Source organism: Coloeus monedula (assembly GCF_965178545.1).
Source record: "Coloeus monedula genome assembly, chromosome: 2".
Classification (NCBI taxonomy): Eukaryota; Metazoa; Chordata; class Aves; order Passeriformes; family Corvidae; genus Coloeus; species Coloeus monedula.
Window position 1 is genome coordinate 63958467 of NC_138782.1, and position 21544 is coordinate 63980010.

Consider the following 21544-nt stretch of genomic DNA (forward strand, 5'->3'; position numbering starts at 1 on the left):
CTTTGTGCCTATTCCACTTCTGCTTCGGGAGTTTCAAAACTGGCTGAAAAATACGGAAACAAAGGGCTTACCAATTTGGGAAAGCTATACTCACATCCTCTAGAAAACAGAAGATTGAAATATTCAGAAACAACATTCTTAGATCTCAGGACAAAGGAGAGCGGTTAACAAAGGAGGATTATGTTTTTTAATTAAATACAGTGTGTTTATTTTGTGTTATTGTCTGTTATTACTTTAACTTTTGAATTTATCAGCATTTCAGAGTAAAAGAAACCCAATCCATTTTACACATTCAGTCACTGTTCTTTTGTCCCACTCTTCCAGAGTAAGAGTGTAGATTTTTTTTTTACTAGAGCTAGGGTATGATTTACCATGCAGTGAAAAACCAGTTGTGTTCTTAACTGGGGCAGTTTAGCAGAAATTTGCTTTAGGTGGGCGGACTTAGATGCCACAACATTGTAAGGTGGTGAACTACAATTCCACGATGGTGTAATGGTTTAACTGAGATAAAAATCTTTACATTCAGCTTGGTCCCACATAGTGATTTTAAGATCAGTATAGCTAAACTCTGTCTGGTGCCTCGGCATACACTGATCATCTAAGACTTGGGGGGAAAAAAAATGTCTTGTGGTGGGTTTGGAATTTTGTGCAGCAAAGGCTGGAAGTTTAAAGCTTCCTTCCTTAAACAGACATACCTCCTTCAGTCCACAGTTAGCTTTATAGATTGAAACACACTTTGACATGTTTCTTTAAAATGCCCACTGTGCCTATAAATCAAATTTTGCTATTGCCAGGCATTAGGAAACCATTGCAAATACAAGTACACTGTAAAAATTGTAAAAATAAATACAAGATAAAATTCTTTTGTATAGACCATTTCTTCTACCTCTTCATGTTCAGATTGTTTTAAGATTTCTGAAGGGTACAGAATATGGCTCATTTACTCTAACTTCATTTCACTTGTTACTGGCAGAATGAATTAACCCAAATGGAAAACACAGGTGATGATCACTTGCACTACATATAAACCTTTTGTGAGTCTCAATATGTTTCCATGGAATTAATAGGCAAGAAAGAGAAATTCAGAACATTTCAGGACATGCTAGTGTTAGAGAACCATATCCTCTCTGATAAACACAAGGGAAAAAACACACACACTCCTCTCAAACTGTTTCATTTTTCAACTCCATTGTAGAAGTATTTTATATAAAAAGTATAATTCTGGTGTGTCTGCACTATAAAATATGTCCTTTTGCATTTTTATTTAATCACTACTACTACTACATATAATATATCATATGTCATGTATTTTTATAGTAATATCATATATTAGTTCTTGCATAATAAATATATATTCTGTATTTTGAAAGCCTGGCTCAGCAACGATGATTTAATTCACTTTAGATAATTTTATGCATAGTTATTATTCAAATTTTATTGGCACAAAACACTTGACTGAAAAACACAAATTTGAAAAATACTGCCACATACTTTAGCAAGGGAAAAATTGAAATCATTTAAATTTTCTTTCTTCCAAGCAGTGACACTTTTTTCAAAGATAATCAGTTGCTTTCAGTCTCAAATATTGGCAAAAATGTCTTTAGCCGTAAGATCTCAGAGACGGGTTCATTTCTTTCCTGGTAAAAGTCAAGCCCAGTTAGCAACTCCACATCCCGAACACGTGCAGAATGAGCCTGAACTCTTTCTTCAACCCATTCAGAAAGTGTCTTATTTTCCTGTCAAAACAAACAAGAACAATGTTCAAACACATAAAAGGCTGCCTGTTGCTCGGTGGCAGTGTCAGGCAGTTACCAGTGTTTCACCTGGTTTGACAGACTAAGGGCCTCCAGTTGGTTAAACTTCTTTCAGGCTTTCCTAGGCATCTTTGCAGCCTTGCTTTTAGGGATGTCATTTAAACAGAATCAAATAGATGTCTCTTCTATCCACCTCTCCACTTCCAAAGTGACAGAGAAGAAAAATTATGCTGAAATAGCAAGTGTGACTTTTAACTACAGAATACATGAGTCACGTTTCAAACACACACGTAAGGACAGTTTTAGTTACAGTACAAATTAGCTGCACTGCTCAGGCCAGTCAAGCAACAGGCACCTGACAACCCAAAAAAAGTCCTTACAGGAGCTCAGTCTTCATTGCTGGACAGCAACAATAGTTGCTGGTTAGATGGGGAAAACAATTAAAATGGAACCGCTAATCAACCAAAAATATTATTTTCTGTTCCTTTACTACAAGGGTTTCTTGCAAACAGATGGTAATTTGCTTTTTCATTAACAGTATCTGCTTCTGATGCAAATGATCCATTAAATGTATGTTACTGCAAGAACATGATGAATATAAAGTGCGAAGATATTTGGGGCTTATTGCTAAACTTTAGAAATGACAGTCAATTTCTAAAGTATAAAGCCTAATTCATTAATTATTAGTCAACCCTCAACTACTAAAAAGATCTCACTGGGAAGTTGCGGATTATCCACACAACAAATGGGGAGACAAAGAAGTTGTTGCCAAGTAGGGCAAACTTGCACTGTCTGGAGTTATGAGTTCAAAATTATAAATAAAAACCACCTGTGAGGGCCAGTTCAAGTCTGTGCAGCTGTACTTGTACAATATATACACTGAGTTAAGGAGCCTTCTGCAACCCAGAGTTTGTGGAATAGACACTCAGCTGCCTCAACAATACATATTAGACTCAGTTTATTTTGTTTGCTACAAGGCATAAGATTTACTCTGTTACTGGTAAACAGAGATTTTATTTAACTCAAATATGAATTTTAACTGCAGGACCATCGATCCAAATGTCTGCTGTGTAATTTCTCATAGAGGTGGAATAAATGAAGGAATTTTCTAGCAACTGAAGGGAATAACACTCAAAGTCCTCTGATATGTCTGGAGTAAGTTTATCCTGCAGTGTTCCATAAAGATATCCCATCTCCCTGTTGCCTGTGCTGCTGTTCTCAGCCCTTCTCAGGTGACAGCATTTCCCAGTCCTTTTATCAAACCTTCCTTTCTTCTTCCTTGCTTCCTATCAGCTCATTAGTTTCCAGCTACCTCTCCTGGAGCTCCTTGATCTTCCGGTGATTGCTTTAACTCTCAGCTCATTCTCAGCTCATGGGGAACGAGTTAATTTAACAGACTCACAGAGATTCTCTGGATGACTAGATTCCAATGGGAATCAGTTCACAAAGTTCATTGGTACTCAGGAATGCAGAACTATACTTACAGCACAGCTTTCAGTGTTGTCAGGTCGATGAGGAATGATAAAAGACAAAGCATCCAAGGACCCTGAACAGTTCAGTGGAGTATAGGATGTGTTCTTGCAGCTTGTCAGAACCACATAGTAATGGGTTGGGACAGGGATTTTTGTATTGTTTACATACCTACAAAACATTAATTCAGCCATTTATTGAGATATCAAGTATTAAAACCACTGATGCAATTAGAAATTTATAGAATTTATCTCAGCATATATCTTTCAATACTGTATGGCTTAAATTTCTTTTATAATTGAAAAAAATACCTGATGGGATAGACAGCCTCACCATTTATTTCACAAACAGCCAAATATGCATGGATTACTCTGCGTGCTACAAGCAGTCCCGCTGAAACAGGACTGCTTAACATGGTCAATACTCTATTTTGCCAAAGCCAGAGATCTCTACATCTGGAAGAGTCAGGATAGAGCATCATATTTGCCCTTCATCATACTAAGAATTTCAATGACGTGAATTGGAGGAGAGAGATGAGAAAATTACCTTCTGACTCCTTGCCATTGAGAAATGCTAGAATGGTGAGGACTTGTGGCTGTGTGCTGTAGAAACCAGTTTAGGATACTCAACTGAAAATGTCTTTGCTGCCCTTTTCTGACTATTCTGCAAACATGGTCACTCTCGTGTATAAACTGATAAGGAGCTGAATGTTTCCCAAGCTTTTTTGTTCAGTATTGAACAAAACACCATCACTGAAATTATTATACTGCTCTGTATGACTGCCTAACCATGCTGACCAAAACATGATTATTCCAAACTAGAGGCAGCATTATGTGGTCAACTGGGTACTTCAGCATTCTGCTTGGAAGGAAGTTGTAGTCTCCCCTCCCTTCCACCCTTCTACTACGTGGCAGGCTGATTTTCCCATTCTCAAACCATTTTTAACAGATGTGGTCAAGTCTAGCCTGAATAAAACATCTCCAGTGGCAGATTCAACTGTGCAGATTTCCCAGCACCTTTCTACTCCATAAATGCTCTTACTCTCCCCCAAGGCATTTTACCTAATCCAAGCTGTTGTTCTAATTCTGTTTTTATTTCCTTCTGTCCTTATTCACTGACATAAATAATTAGTCTTTATCTTTTATGTGTACCTCGAACATGTCAGATGTTGAAGTGAGCTGTGTAAGCCATAGCTATGCAAAGGTACCTCTCAGGAATGTTACATTTGCATTCCCAGTTACACTATTCAGTGAAGGCAAACACACAAATCTGACCTTTGGTAAAATACATCCATTTGAGACAATAGGAAGAAACAACAAACAGATGAGTGAGCCCAACAAGCAAGTGAGAAAATTATGCTTAAGCATGTCTTCTGCAGGTTTAAATGTCATATATTCTCTCAGCATTTCTGTTGCAGAGGCCCATAATCTAAAATCTAGGCATAATCTTGGGAAACTAATCACTAGTAATCACTAATCACTGTGCATGCGTGTAGAGGTACACATGTAACTGCACAGCTTTTTTACTCTTTACTTGGACTTCAACTTCTATGGTACTGTATCTGTTTGCAAGAGCATTTCCTGTTGTATAAGTAATAGTGGATGTAGGATTACAAATAGAATAGTCCATTACCCATGATACTTGTTTCTTGGTCTTTTTAAATAATAATTTTTGTGGAAACACAGAGGAAATCACATAGAGTTTGACTTCTGACTTTTCCATGTACTTACTGCTTAATTTCATCAGGGCTGTCAAAATGGCCATCATAATTGTAATCGAACACTGGTCCACTTATAACATTTACCCCATTCCTTTCTCTAGCATACTTCTGAAGAAGCACATTATGAAAATAGTCCCATATGTCTGTCATAAAAAGAAAATAAAAGCAAAATTAATATAAATTTAAAGTAATTTCACCACTGAAGAAAAGTAGTGTGTGTTTTCCTGTAGATTAATAATAAAAAATTCAGAACTAAACTGCCCATAAAATCAGCTCTTTTTTACACAAAATTTGGATTTCATCAGAAGGGACATACTCTCACCTGCCATTGAAAGAGGCATGGTAAATGCTACTATAGTCCTGCAAAGCAAATTCCACTACTGGAGTGTATAATGATTCAATCTAAAGCTGAAGCTACAAACCTACAGCTGAGAGGTCATTAATTTCTGGCTGGTCTGCCGGTACCTGCAGTGTGCCAAATAGTAGGAACTGACCTAATGGTTTTGTGAGAGGAATATTCACTACCTGAGAGTTAGTTTCACTGTACAGAACTCATATCAAACATCACTAGACAATTTGGCTTATTTCACAGATGTCATTTGAGAAAATACAATTTGTAGGATACGAGCTAGTGAGACTATTCCAATATTTACAACTGGCATGGCAAAAAAACCTGATGGGTTTGGGGCATTGAGGGCATCTCCTATTGATTTACCTGTTGTTTATGGTCTACAGTAACTTCTTGTAGTTTTCCTTGAAAAATTGGATCTTTCACAGTCTTTGATTTACTTGGAAGATTAAAGACACTGAGGTCTTCTGGATATCTGTTTTTTTATATGAGTGAATGAATAAATGAGGTCTGAATGTATTAGAAAGATAGTTACATAATTGGGTTTTTTCCACCTTTTTCCTTACATATTTCCTCTTTTTATCCATTTTCTAAGAAAATGAGCCTAGGCCCAACAGTAAAACAGGATCATAAGCAGTTAGAGAAAATTTCTCCTCTGTGGTTGCAAACAAATGTGAGTCGGGCTGGATGGGAAGAGTTAATTTAGCTTACCACACTTGCATAATAAAAAGATCTATTATAGAAAGAGTATTGCAAAATTAATATCATTGAGGTCTTCTCTTATGATTTTGCAAAAAGAAAAAATACCATTTTCATTCACCTTGAATTTTCCCAAGGGAAATTTTTATGAGAGTTTCATGGCTAGCATTTCATGTTAGGACAGCACAGAGGAGATGAAGAGCAAATTCAAAAGCAAACAAGCAGAGAAAAGCAGAAATGGGACTATACACAGGAAAAAAACCCCATATAAATGTGGTTTTAAATTTTCAAACATCTACTTTTAAGAAGTTTTAAATATATTTTCACAACATCTGGATATACAGCAGGCCATGCATTAATGTTTTAAATTCCTGTGATAGCTTTATCAAATCCAGAACCATAATTACAGAAAATTAATCATAATGAATCAAAATTTTGCAACCTACCTTTGAAAGCTTTATACATGGGAACAATATTGCTGGTGAGTAAGGCATCATACTGTTCAAGATCAGATGAATTGTAGTCTATATAAAGAGACCAAAATATAAATGAATGGAATGCTATACAAAGACAAATTGATTGATGTGTCACTATGAATGGTAGGTACATGTAATTCAATTACATTTTACATTTGAGAATGAGTGCATGATCCTACTGCAAACATAGCTCCAAATTTGTTTGTACTATCTGTTCAATAACTAATAATTATCAAATTTGAAAATAGGAAATGAATATTTATGCAGAGGAAGAGGGACAGCCTTTCCTTCCAGTCCTTTACATCATTCCAACCAGTCTTCATCACATTCAAGTTGTTCCATCTTTTAAAAAAAACCCTTAAATGTTCTAAACTGAAAATATTTAGATACAAGTAGCAGCTGCCCTGCTTTTGGTCAGTCTGCAAACACTGGAAAGCTTTTTCTGCCCAACATGCTGATCCAAAGAAGTTTGTTTTGGTGTTTGAGTATATGTTTAAACATAAACCCACATCCAGCTGATTAAGACTTTCTAAGGTCTCTATAAAAAGAACCATGCTCACTGGGAGGATAGAGGAAACTGTGGGTCAGGGTCAGCCCTTCTGGGTAGTCGGAACAATTTTGGCTCCAAGCAACAGGGATTCTAACATCAGGCCGCAGACAGTCTGAAACGGTGGGAGGAAGAGGAGATGTGTTTTCCTGTGAAAAGGAAAAAAAGTATTACACCCACGGCTGTGGCTAAGCCAATGCTTTGTATGGTTTTAACTTTCTAGAATGGACTTCATTGAATCTTCTCCTATTTTCATAGTGAATCAGGTCAATGCAAGTAATAGACACTAATGTTTTCTGGGTAGTGTTTTTCTTCTACTTGTGTTTTTAGGTAATTCAGGGAAATCCTTATGCGCCATGTAAAACTGTAGCAGCAAAATAAGGCTATACCTTAGGCAAAAACAGATTACACATTTGACTCATTCATCACTTTTACATATTTCTGGAAACACAAACTTGATGTCACATCCTCCTGGAAAGCAGCTAGTATATAAAAATTACACTATCACCTCATTTATGGCATCTGAGGATGCAGTTTCTGTAAGAATCTGTGCTGCTAAGAGTTACAGATAAAGAATACACAGTAAATTTAGTACATTTTACTGGCTTCACTAACTTCACCAAAGCATGCTAACATGCTAAGATCTGGCCAAAAGTGATTCTGACGAGTATAATTCTTTCTATAACCTTCACTTTTTTTCCTGTAACCTCTTATACACACTTTTTCATAACATTATATATATATATAACCTCTTATACACACTTTACAATAACATTAAATCATCTGAATATGCTTTTCCGTGTTTAACTTTTTTTTCTCATCCTCATTTACATGGAACTTATTTTCATTTTGGTAAGAATGGAACATATTTTGCTTTATACATTTATAAACAGTAGTTAAACATCTAATCTGATTTTCAGTACATTGTTTATCTTGATCAATTAAAACCAAGCAAAAATAAAGAACTGGAATGTTCTTCTCATGCCTTTTTGCACTCCTTGATTTAATTCATTTAGTCACTTTTATTAGAATTCAAGTAGATGCCATATTATGGTCAGGTTGTACATTAATGGAAAACATATATACCATATGAAATGAAACATAAAAGACGACAAAAGTCTTCCTTTGACTCCTGAACAGATCATGTGACAAAGAAAAAAAACAAAACACATTCATCACCAATTTGGCTCCTCCTATTTCAGGTCAAAGAACCATAATGTCTCCTGAAGAAAGCAGTTAAAACTAAAAAATGGCTGTGCCTATCCCATCATGAATTGTCTTTTTTAATGCAGATTATTGTTTTTTGATGAGCCTGTAATTAAAGTCAAGAAGTATGAGTTATTTGCATTACATGACAGAATTCAAGCATCTGCTGTGTTGTCTTATGTCAAATTCAGTCCCCTTCAGGAGTTCTTGTCTTTTTGCAAGAAAATGTGCCTTCCTCCCTGGCAGATGAGTAAGAAAGAAAACAAATGTCCTTCAATCTTAAATTTTCCTTATTCCTGAGAATACTAAGCAACCAAAACACTATCTGACGCCATTTATTTAAGATCAGCAAGTGTATGTTATTCATCCAGTTTCAAAACATCCAAATCACACAAAACCAGCAAAACTCCTGCCTGCATTACCTAGTTTACTGTTTAAGCACTTCTTTATATACCCCATCTTACAAATTGTGTAAAGCACTGTACAGGCTGCATCCAAACATAATTAACCCAGAGTGCAATACAAATTCTGTCATTCCCAGGTATTGTTGCCAAATCTTACAATGAAAGGCATTAGCTCTATCCCTGTCCTCACATAGGTGTTGTAATTTACAAAGCCTATTTCTCTCGATTAGCACATGTAATAAAAAATCATAATCTCAGCTTACTGTGCAAGGTAAGTCAGTGTGTGAGCTCTTACACTCAGAGCCTTTCACTGCTGTGTCTCTGACACTAATACAGATGGGATTTATTCTTTCCTATTCTTTCCATAGAAAACATACGTCATTGTATTGGAGTCTGCTGTGACCTATATCCTCCAATACTTCAGTCTCAATCATTCACTGCTTCCCACAATGTTGCATGAACTGCTCTTAGAAACTCCTGCAAAATAAGTATTTCTCTTAATTCAGACATTAAGTTGAGCAGGAACTTTCTTTATACACTTCCAGTGCCTGAAGTTGACCTACAGGAAAGCCAGAGAGGGACTCTTTGCCAAGAACTGTACTGATAAGACAAGGAGTAATGGGTACAAATCAAAAGAGGGGAAATTTAGGTTAGATACTAGGAAGAACTTTTTTCATGTGAGAGTTGTGAGATGCTGGAACAGCTTGCCCAGGGAAGTTGTGGGTGCCCCAGCCCTGGCAGTGCTCAAAGACAGGTCTGATAAGGCCTTAAGCAATCTGGTCTAGTGGGAGGTGTCCCTGCCCATGGCAAGGCTGGGTTGGGACTAGATGATCTTTAAGGTCTATTCCAACCCCTTACCATTCTATGATTCTATGATTCTTTGCTAACTGAGAATTTGTTTTTTAACAAAGGAAAATGTCTGAAAATTTATTTGGGTTTTTGAGCTTTTTTTAAGCTCAATATTAAGAAGACTGCAGCTCTGATGGGACTTTTTAATCTTTTAAAAGCAAAATCAGACAAAAAATATGCCCACAATTAACTAGCTTTCATTTGTGTAATGCACTTTCATAGAAAGGTTTAAGGGCAGATCTTCAAATATGAAGTATAAAGAGTCCTTTTGAAATGGACATTTGCTTAAATGACTTTTACCCTTCTTAGGATTGAAGTCCTGATCCTTCAACCAGACAGTGAAGAATCTGTAGAAAATATGGAGTGAAACTTTCTGAAATACTAACATTTTAGCAGCAATTACAATAATTTCCTCATATTTGTACTGATAAATAAGAAATCACATAGACATCAATAACAGTCCTCTTCAGACTGAAGAATCAACATAGAAACAGTTTCCACAAGGCAACTTAGAAAATGGGTCAAATTATAAGGGCAAGTAAGCCCATGAATGTCCATTCATTTACTGACCCTGAAAACTCAAACAATTTATTCCAGAGCCACATACCCTTGAACACTCAGAGGTTCATTCAACTATAATTACACTTTTCAGAAGTGATGTCATGTAACAGAGAGCAGACAACATACCGAAATAAGCATTAGTGCAAACTGTCTTGTAGAGTTGCACAAAGGATATTTAATAGGAAAAACATCATGGTACTCATAGGAAAGCTTGAAATTCTGATTTGGAAAATAACACCCTGCTTTTCCACAGGAACTGTCAGGCAAGGGGACCATTGTCTTGACAGCATGTCCCTTTTACAGAACAGGCTTAATAGAACCAGCAGCTCTATTCTCCTATCTCTTTTGTGTCCGTAACAAATGGTCATTCCCAGTTTCCTAAACTATATTTTAAGACAGCTGAAATTTAAATGATATCAAAGACACTTTTTCAGACACAAAAGCCTTAGTCACATGACATCCACCAGCCCTTAAACAGGGTTCCTCATGAATTCTACATTTTTAATCCATTAGATCCCATATTTAAGAGTAGTACAGATATTTGATAACCTACAGGCTTATCCACAGTGTAGGCAGTCCACAGCGGCATCCAGATATCATAGCTGTATCCACTCACATACTGATGATGGGAAAGGAGGCAGTAGACATTTTCCTTCTGAAGAACTTTGGGTCTCCCATATGGCAAATGAGATGAGCTTGCCTTGTTAACTAAAAGTTAAATAATAATTATTGATTTATTCTTCTATAACATTTGGGACGGCACAAAGGGTTAAGAGAGCAGAGAAAAATTGTTAATTAAACTTTAGCAAATACAAGGAGATCCAACAGTAAACCTGGTCATGTGGCTCTTTAGGCTTATAAGTAGAATAAAAAATGTAGAAAATAGTTTTCATATCGTTTTTAATGTACAAAAGTCAAGATATCAGCTTAGCAAATTCTTGTTTCTTTGAAATTTCATACCAATGTAAATATTTTGAACTTATCTTACCAAGTGGAGGTGAAATTTACATCTTATTTGACTAGGAGGCATTACAGTGTTTCCCAAAATTTCCAGAAACACCATTAAAAAAAAGCAGAAAGAAGTATCTATGAGAATTTTTGATCAGAGAAAGGCAAAGTAATGCATGCAGGGTAAGGAACAAGAGTCATGGCACATAGCCTGACAGTGCTCAGATTTTCTCCAAGACCATTGAAATCCGTATGGTATTTTCCAAAATTTTAATGGGACTCAAATCCTATTCTTATACATACATGTGGCTATAACAGAGCTCCTTAGCATTTTTTAAAGAAATGCAATGGAAAAATAAAAAAAAAAATGGTGCTTCTGACCTGATTTTCCTACTTCACTTTCGATTGTAATTAACGTTGCAAAAATTCCCCCTGGAACCAGTGATACAAAATATAAACCAGGTGCAGATATAAAAATACTGCTGCCCTCTTCATTTTTTGCTACTTACTTTCTTCTGTGGTGAGATTTAACCTCTTGTTTAGTAGTACTTCTTGTGACACATTTGAGATCTGTAAAATAAAAGAGAATTGCTCAAAATGAGTCTACTGCTTAGAAAAAAACAAAGCAAGCAGAACACACTTGACAGAGATGATTAAAAGATGCCAGAAACCCCTATTTACTTGTGTGCATTTGCATCCCAGGTCATCTGCAGGAGCCAGATTGGAAACTGGACATGTAGAGGGAGATGAGACTTCCCTGGGATGTGAAGGATTGTAAAAAGGTTTCTTTAAGAGGTGATTCAAGCTGCCATGTGTTCCATTGTTTTGTGCTGGTACTATCTGCAACAAATCTGTTGAAACATTTGAAATTTGTAAACATATTTTAAGACTAAAATGGTATTTTAAAAAGTCATTCTCTTTCCAATTCTACTCATTTCCTAGTCATTTTAAATGTAGAAGAAATAGCTTATTCCATTATTTAAAATATTATGGTAACTACTCCCACCAACTTGCAAATTTCTAGGTCTGAAGGTTCTTTGCTATCTTCCACTGCATCAAGATTTAGTCATTATAGATTTGAGTACTGCTGATACAGTTTTATACACTGTCATAACATTCATAAGATTAGATGGTTTAATGCAGAGTATAAATGTTATTGCAAGTGCATCACATTGTGAAACATTGTAGTAGCCTATTGCACTTTTGTGTGATGCTTTAATCCGTATTTTCTGAGGCACATGCTTCCTAATTGCTCGCTGCTGGGACTGCAATGGTCCATCCTAAGTTATGAGCAAGAGCAGTTGCTCTCTACAAGATTCTTATCCACAATTCCACAGGCATCAGTTTGAGAGCAAACCCACGTGGCAGGTGTGGTTCCCCCTGATTCTTTAATGGAATTCTTCTGCAATCAGAAAAAACCTTCAAAGCAGAACAACTTCTGGCAGTTAATCTCTTAGCACTGTAAAGAAGGCCTAAGAGCATGGCTTCAGTGTTTTGTTTTTGAATGAATTCTCTCAATTTTTAGCTATGCTTCTTTTAGCTCTTACAATACTGGTATTTGAAAACACTAGTAGTTTATCATTAAAGTACTGGATTGTTTCTACTCACCACACATAAGGTTGTAAACCTCAATGTTTTCAAAAGCATCCACTTCTGTTTTCTCTTTAAAGCTTGGGCCATATGCTAAGAATATAGCCTAGAATGTAATAGCAATAATAAAAAAATGGGTTACCTTCAGAAATCCAAATCCAAAACCAATTCAGTTGCACTTTATGAAAACTGAGACAATGGCAAAATATAGTACTTTTACAGTCACAACAGTTAAACATACATGATTGTTCTGGTAAGGAAGGCAAATTTCTACCATTGCACATAATTTGAAGAAAATTGCAAAACAAGAATTCATTTAGCATGATATTTTAAACTGTATCATGAATCTTACTTGGTTTTGGGGTGTTTTTTTACTACCTGCTGCACTCTGAAGTCTTTGGGTCACTTAAGAGTCTATGTCCATGGCTCAAGAGAGGAGCAGGGAACTGCAGAGGCCCATTCCAAGCTCAGCAGAGACCTGTATCAGTACCACCAATGGTACAGTGCTGGACAGCCCTTGCTGGAGCCTGCAAGCCTTGTTGCAGAGCACTGATAACTACGTACAGTCTCACAGGAGTTTCTACTGCTTTAGGAGCCTCCTGAGCTGCCTGCCAGGAGATACAGGAAACATGACTAAACAGGACAATGATCTGTTCTAAAATAATATTATGTGTCCATAATGGAAAAGGAATTTTTAATTTATTATAGAAAGATGACATTTTGCTCCTTTACTAAAAAAAAAAAAAAAAGCCTTGGTTGTGGCACCTCAGTAAGCTTATCCATTATTAAGGTTTCATGGTAACCAGAATTTACCTTTTCTTTCCATACAAACATTCACCATATTTCTGATCACTGACATTTGGCTTTAACATTGTTGTAAAGATCTAGAAGAATCTGATTCTTAGGCATGGGACTTAAGAGTGGCATGCTTGATCTTAGTTAAAGGTTCACATCACAGAAAGTACATGAAAAACCAAAAGCTCAAGACCTCAAAATACTTTCACTGTAACCAGAAGTGAAAATGAGATGAAACAGCAACACAGGCTATACTAACATATAGGCTATGCTAATTATTTTTTTGTTCTGGTGATATGATTAACTCTGCTAAGAGAAGCAGAAACAATGAGATTTAGCTGATATGAGCATACAGGCTTTCAGATGCTCAGATGAACTGCCAGAGCCTATGGAGATTTTTCGGTCATTGCCTCAGTGGAAGAATGACAGAACAAAAGAATTAAGTGTCCTGTAGCTAAACATGGTAGACTTGGTTTACAGTAGTCTACCGGTCTCCAAGCAGGTAAGGTAAACCCAGACTGGTTTTACTACAGGACCCCAAAGAAACAGGCCTTGCAACCATTGATGAAAGGCAATACAAATATTTGGACCTAGTATGTGTTAACAGTTTACACATCTTGTTGACAGAAAAGAAAAAGCACACTGCAAAAACTATCATTATTCTGTATTCTGGTGAGTTACCTGGCACATCATGATTTTGTATATAAGAAAGTGCAAGACTTGAATAGAAATCATCCTACCTCCATACTTTTAAATTCGTTGTCATAGCCATGGTTACCTCCATCACAATATGTGTAACTTGCATCCCTAAGGAGAAACCATCACAGAGTATAAATAAAAATGACACAAATAGAGGCACTTAGTAACAGTCACTGTGGCCCAGAGACACAATCATTCCTTAAGAACTGACTCTGCCATCATACTGCAATACTTATGGTTCATCACTGTTCACTTCTATGAACATCTCTTTCTCCTTTAACAGAAATTGCTGTGGGCAGTAATAAATTATCCTAGATGGATATGAGTGTAGAGTGAAACAATGTTTTCAAAATAAATTGAAAAAAATGCTGCTTTTGAACTGAGGCCTTTGCCTAGCTACAAGTTGCAGAACAAGTGTAATCTGTTTAGGAAGAATTCCTAGTTACACCCATTTAACAGAAAACTTACCATGGGAAAACTCTGCTGTTAGCCTCTGTGGAATAATATGAATATGACTGCAAGAGAATTTGCCTTACACGACAGTGCATTTTCATCATGGATTCTGAAGGGTAAAGAGACATGTGGCTAATGTGGGCTTGGGTTACAGAATTAATAACGTGTCAGAATACTCTGACACAGTGACTAAACCTTATTTTTATCTACCCATTGCTGAGACACATGGAAAAATAAAGAGACAGTCACTCCATGCCAATTCAATGCACAGTTGTCAAGTGCATGTACCCTGCTTTCAGAGGCTCAAGAACATTTGAGCACAGTTTAAAATAGGGTGATGATAAGACTTTTTCAGGGCACATTTCTTTTTGTATGTCTTGGACAATTATTTGGCTACACCAAAACAAACAATCAAGTTGCATATTCATTTAGATCAGGTATTTTCTAATGTTTTAGCAGTCTTGAAATTCCAAGTTGGATCTCGCTTCTCCTGCGGGAATACTGTAGCTCAGTAAATACAGTATTGCTGCAAACACTACAGATGTCTGTATTGAGTTTTCAAAGCCTCAGGTCTAAGCCTTGTCTGAACTGCTCTTGACTTACTCAGAGTTATTTTTTTAATGTTTCACTCTTGCAGCAATCTTTTGTAATGACCAGGTAGTTATGTCTAATTTTTTACCTTTTCAGCTTATCTTTGCGTGATAATGCAAGTACACCTAACACATGTAGAGTGCACCATGTCTACTGAACTGAGATGTAATGTTAACTTGCAGGCTAGTGAAGAATGGGCAAGCTGTACTGTTGGCATGCATATAGGAAGAACCCCACTGCAATCACAGAGTGAGGAAGCAGAAACTTCAACATCCTATTCTTCCTGATGAAGGACTGCTAATGCTGATCATTGGCCATATCCACACACGCACCAGACTAAAGCCATCAGCCTTAGAGAAGGGCAGTTGAGGGGTGGTGATTGCAATGCCAAGAAAAGGGCTAAGTACGGGAATACCTTGTGTAAAAATCTTACATTATTGTTTGTACTATTCTTGAGAATTTTTCTGTTAGGTAGTATCAATTTTTTTTTCTTTTAATTTTTTTTTCTTTTGGTAAAAACTTGATGTGAAGCAATGATGATTCTTGTATTAGACTGTTAAGTTTTGAATCACACTAATTCTTGGGCTTTTTTTCTGTGAGGCATGTTTCCTTTTTACACAGTATGATTTTAACTGTAACAAACATGGAAATGTAACAAGTCTAAAGCACAACAGGAAATGAAGCATATGTGAAGGAAATTAAAGGCATGAGAGTGGGATGAAAAAAATAGCATAACAATCACACAAATTATGTTACCTCACAGCCAGCCACTGTCGATCCACCAAAAGATGAACTTTATCAATACGAATGTTGTTAGCATAGTGGAACCGTTTGGGCAGGTCAGGAGTCAGATAGGGCTTGAAGTGCTGAGGGGATCTTCTGCACTGTGCAAGAGCAAAGAGTCCAGTCACGAGTTTCGCTCAGCTTCAAAAACCGTCCATCATTCAAAATTATCACAAACATCTCAGTGACAGGAATGCAAGCACAAAGCCCATTATTCACAGACAGCTTCTTGGATGACCTGTAGATGTCATTTTTGGCCCCAGAAGCAATGCAAGGAAAAGCGACACTTTTTTGGAACTCTTCGAAAATACACTACATACAATATGTATAGCAAGTCCACAAATACTGTGGTAAAAGTACACCTAAGGCTGGAAGACACTCAGTAGAAATGTTTAGTCTCTATTTCTGTAATAATGTCATTGGTACCTAGTTGATAAGATCACACTTTACAAGAGAAAGTTCCCTGGAAGTTTATTTCTGCCACCTTCAGTCACTTTACAATAAGTAACAAAGCAAGCCAACTATACACAATGGGGCAGTCTAGGGTTTTAGCTGCAAGCCTGAACACGTAAATGTCCATTGCTCAGCTGTTAGCTAAAGGTCTTTGCTTTTACACTGACATTTAGTGTGTTAATATAACACTTGCATTAGCAGGCGTGCCATGGAAGAGCTTGGAATTGCGAGCCTAATGATAACCATAGGGGATACTGCAAAGACCTAACTATATATGGCCATTAGAAGCCATTCCAGCTGGCTGCAAGCATCATGGCAATGTTTCAGAAGTGTTGCTCCTGATCAGGAATCCAGCACTGGGATAACCCAGAATATCTGAAATGCTAAGGGAAGAGCTGCTAGGAAGCTGGGTAGGCCACAGAAGTGGACCTGTTTTATCACATAGGCTGTGCAAACTATACCATGCCTGGGGTCTGATCTGACATCTTCACTTCTAAGTACTAGAATTATATGCTCTGCACAGGATGCAGACTTTAACATGTGACATGAGAGTAACCGTGCCTCAATAGTCATTAAAGAAGCACAGAGGAATCCAGGAACATGAAAAATAAGGATTCAATGTGTTTGCTAGCCCAGAAGAAGAGGTCTAATTAAAAGGAAAAATAGAGAAAATCAACATACGACTTTTATGTCTATTCATTAGCAATTAATATACAACACACAACTCCCTTCTCTGCAAAAAGCACTCATTCTAGTAACTTGACAGGGACAAAGTACACTAACCATTTATGAAGAGAAAAGGAAGGAGGACACATCCTTACACCAGGCTATTCCCACAAGTCATGAGATGCCACATCTCTGTAACTATTAGCAGTAGCAGTTTCAGCTGAGCTTGAGAACATGAAAATTGTGATATTCCCATCATACCATGCTCTTTGATACGACAGACTCCATATCATACAGCGAGGTAGGCGATGTAGCACTGAGAAAGCGCCTTCAGCTATTTCCAGCCATTGAGCCTACTCCCGCATGTTCAACAGGTTAAAGGAAGACCTCTAGTGGTGATTTATCGGAAACATACCGATCTGGGAGTCCAGAATTTTTACAAACTGAAAGCATTTTTCCTAAATATACCACAACACCTGTCTACTACTTAGCCCAGGACAAGCCACAGAATAGAAAACAAACTGGCAATGAAGAAAAGAAGGGGGAGTTATGACAACACACTGAGAGCAAGCAGTTTAAATATTTAACTCACTGTAAACTGTAAAAGGAAAGAAATACAAAAAGACAACTGTCCTACAAGATTTTTAGTTTGTCCAGCACATTCATCCCACGTGTATTAATGTATATGTTGGACATAACAACAACAAAAAAAAAGGCAGTGAAATATCTGTCTAAAAAAGTGTAAGGAAAAAACATGCACTGTCACATCTTAACACCTTTCAGTAAAAGAAATAGGTTTGGTCTTCCTTTGGTTTGCACTCTGCTCTGCATTTCTTTGTTTGTATCCTTCGGAACTCAGCTGTCAAAGTGTACCCACATGGGAGACACGAGCAAGCTTGGATGTGCCCTCAAGTGCTACATCCACTCAGCATGGCTTAGTTCCAAGCAGAACTACCAGTACAAAACCCTGTGGTGGTGCAGCATACATAAAAGCACTGCAAGTATTTCAGTGATATGTCAAAAGATCCTAAGAGAGTCATACTGCCTGATGCCAAAGGCCCATCTTGCTTAGTACTCTGTTTCAAATCAGATCTCCAAAACTTCCAGAATCAGACACTTAGAGAAAGTGTGTAAGAACAAGCCAAGTATTGAAAGAAGCTTCTTTCTTGTACCTGTTTAGTTTCACCTAGGCTTCAGGGACTTTTAAAGTCAGGTGTTCCTTGTGGATCAGGTTTAAAAGCCCTTACAGGGCTGCCCTGCATTAATGTCTCTAAAATTCCCCCTTTCTATTTCTATTTCCAGCCTCTACAACACTTCATGGCAATGTGCTCTACAATGTCATTACCTGTTGTGTGGAAAAGTTACTTTAGCTTAGCCTGAGTGCAGCACTCATGGTTCAGCGCTAACAGATGCCTATTGTCTAAAGCATCTCTGTGCTGTATTCTGTTCTACCATGAAGATACACCCTGGTTTCTCCCCCTGAAGTCAGCCACTTCTCTTTCAAAGTGAAGTAAGTACCTTTATGCATCATCTTTGAACAACTTCCAGAACTGCCTCCCATTGCAAACTGGAGTCAGTACACTATTCAAACTGGCACCATAGTTCCATTTTTTTACAAACTGTGTTTTTTCATCAGATTCCTATTAAGAGTAGCTATGAGTAAAAGTTACGAGAATATTTACTCACTGTGAGGTTTTTAACGATTCCTTCTGAGTCAACTGTTAAAAAGAAAAGGTGGATTAATATACATTTGAACAGCTGAAGGACAAAGCCTCATGAGAAAAAACTTAAACACACTTTTTGTCTATAAAATTTTCTTTATTAGCTTGTGAAGACTGTGGCAACTATAGCCTTCCACAGGTAGGAATGTTACATTTCTAATGGTCACTGCCTGTAAGTGTGCCTGGGGAAGTAACTAGAACTTGAGGTACATCAAGACAGACTGTAGAAAACTGCCATGGTAATGACTGCCTACACCTAAAGCTGACAGATCACCAGACCCGAGGCTTTTTCTCTCATCTAACCTCTGTTTGAAGTCTAACATTTTTCACATTGAACAGGACCTGGAGCAGTTGTCTTGTATTTTGCTTCCAGCAACAGTCACAGAGAAAATTTCAGTCTATCTTGGTATCTTCACCTCGCACATTTTGAAAGAGTGATTTAACCATTTGACATTAACTTTCTATAAAGCAAATCTGAGCACTTCATGGAAGGAAAATTCCTACAGAAAATCTAAGACTATTAGAGGAAATGAGTCAACAATTTTATTGAGACTGAGACACACAAAAAACATGACCATTCTTTCCGCAGCTCATTACTCTGATTTTATCTGACTTAAACCAAAGAAAGTCTACTTTATATCATAAAAATATTGTGCCTTCAACTATAAGTACAATTCTAAAAAATGAATAAAAATTACAATGAGATCCCAGCTCTTATTTGCGACCTGCAGTAACTATGCCTCTTACAATACCTCTCCATTCTTTTCCCTGATACAGAAAGTTCTGGGATTTTTTTTCCAGTCTGGTAGCATGGTATCTATTTCAAGTCAGAGTTAGCTCACATGGTTTCAATTTTCTGTTCTTTTGAGATATTAGCTGAAGGGCTTAACCAAGGCTTAGATTCCACTATGCTAAGGTTCAGATTCTGTAACTTTGTACACACAGTTAGAAATACTGCTTCAAAAAGACTGACTCTGTCAATGTTGCACAAGAAATCGGTGAAGAGCCATGCACTTATGAAAGCCCTGAACTCCAGTCCCAAACAATAAAACTACCTTTACTTCATCTTTCCATGCCAAGAAAACACAAATCAGAGTCTGCAACAATCTTTTCTAACCTTCATCGAAATTTCATCTAAAGTGGTCATTCTTGGAAAAAAAAAAACCAAACAACTTCCATGGATCTTGAAGCCAAGTTAAGGGAAACAGAAAGCTGATCACTCTGCTGATCACTACTGATTATCCATTTCCTTATTTATTTATTTATTTCCTGCTATATTGATTGTTCAATCCCAGGATTGGTCTACACTTACAGGTAAAATAGTCCTTTGGAACATCACGTGCTCGAATGCGAGCTGCAGGCCCAGCATACATGTAGAAATCCACCTTTTTGAAGTAATTGGTCATATACTCTAACTGTTTGCAGTAGGTCTTCTCCATCCCTAAAGGGCAACATAGAAACAGCCATCTTTTTTATGGCAATGAAGATAAAGTGAATTATAAAATGGATTAACACTACTAAGCCCACATATTGCATAGAGGAAGAAAACAGTGACTCAGTAAAATTAGATTGAAAAATTAAGTATGTACATTACCGTGATCAGCTAAAACAATGAGGTTTACACACTTGTGCAGGTTTCTTTGTTTAAGTCCGTCCATGAGCATCCCCAGTGCTTGATCTGCTGCCTGTAAGGCTTTGATTACCTGTGAGATAAACCAGTTACAACTAAGATCCTTAAAGGTTTAATGTTTTGACTTCATGCAAGTAAAAACGTAATATTTTTGGGTTACAAATTAGCAAACATTGAAGTACAATGTTATGAATAAATAAAAGACAGCTCTGAGGATTTGCCAGGCCACATGTCTCTAAATATCACTTTGTAATATAATTAAAGTTCAGTCTAAATATAAATATTAATATTTTTTCTAACAGTATGATCTGAAATTATTTTCTGCCATTCTGTTTGGTTTATGGGTCTTTTGATTCACACACAGTGTTGGAATCATAACAATGGGCTCAAACACAAGCACAAGTTCTTAATAAAAAGTCATTAAACAGTCATGGCATTTTTTCATCTACTATCCTTCTCAGGTCTATAAACTGGTTAATTTTCTAGTACAACACCATTTTTAGTCCAATTACGTATAAGAAAAATATAGAAACTACTTACACCAGCACTAACTGGTCCAAATGAATGTCCAGAAGAATCTGGTTCTTCAATATATAAAGTGTATAAATGAGGCCTTGAGTTAGAAATAAATAAGAATGGAACACTGTAAGAATTTAGAGGCAGCATTTGAAAAGAACACGTTCATTAAAAAAAAAAAGCAATATTAAATGACATTTTAAAAGTATTATAAATAACCTCTTTAAACCTTGATAAAAGTCCATACAGCAAATATAAGCATTCAGCTTCCTCTGAGATCTGTAATTAATCCACATGGGCCCTTTGAAGTTACAATTTTAGTAACATAATCTGGTGTCTTTAATGGGTACCCAGAAATCACTCAGGAAAAATTCAAGATCTCAGACACCAGAGCAAACAATCGTTTCTGAGATGTAAATGGAACTACCATGTGAAATAGCTCTTCCTGACTATGCAGTGAGGCTTGAGAGAGCACATCCCAACTGCAAATACATTAGGACTTTATTAGCAAATCATTGTATAAAAGATTTCATTTCTTTATATGTCACAAAGTTAACATCATGATCAGCACTGACATTTACTTTTTATCCTGAATTACTTACTGCAATTACTTTCATGTATTTAACATTCCTTGTGCAATAGCCTTCATATGAAATCTTTCATC

General features: G+C 36.8%; 1 protein-coding gene across 1 annotated transcript in view; it reads right to left on the reverse strand.

Moving 5' to 3' along the window:
* Positions 1 to 1562: 1562 nt before the first annotated feature.
* ENPP3 (ectonucleotide pyrophosphatase/phosphodiesterase 3) overlaps positions 1563 to 21544 on the reverse strand; it is a gene marked incomplete at both ends in the record, with an annotated part of 35418 nt that continues 15436 nt past the window's right edge. The window contains 15 exons of the mRNA XM_082303261.1: positions 1563 to 1736; positions 3239 to 3395; positions 4955 to 5087; positions 6439 to 6516; positions 7029 to 7164; positions 10589 to 10743; positions 11493 to 11553; positions 11665 to 11834; positions 12592 to 12679; positions 14109 to 14175; positions 15868 to 15995; positions 18700 to 18731; positions 20047 to 20175; positions 20329 to 20437; positions 20905 to 20977. Coding sequence (XP_082159387.1) covers positions 1563 to 1736; positions 3239 to 3395; positions 4955 to 5087; positions 6439 to 6516; positions 7029 to 7164; positions 10589 to 10743; positions 11493 to 11553; positions 11665 to 11834; positions 12592 to 12679; positions 14109 to 14175; positions 15868 to 15995; positions 18700 to 18731; positions 20047 to 20175; positions 20329 to 20437; positions 20905 to 20977 — 1690 coding nt within the window. The remainder of the gene's footprint in view (positions 1737 to 3238; positions 3396 to 4954; positions 5088 to 6438; positions 6517 to 7028; positions 7165 to 10588; positions 10744 to 11492; positions 11554 to 11664; positions 11835 to 12591; positions 12680 to 14108; positions 14176 to 15867; positions 15996 to 18699; positions 18732 to 20046; positions 20176 to 20328; positions 20438 to 20904; positions 20978 to 21544) is intronic.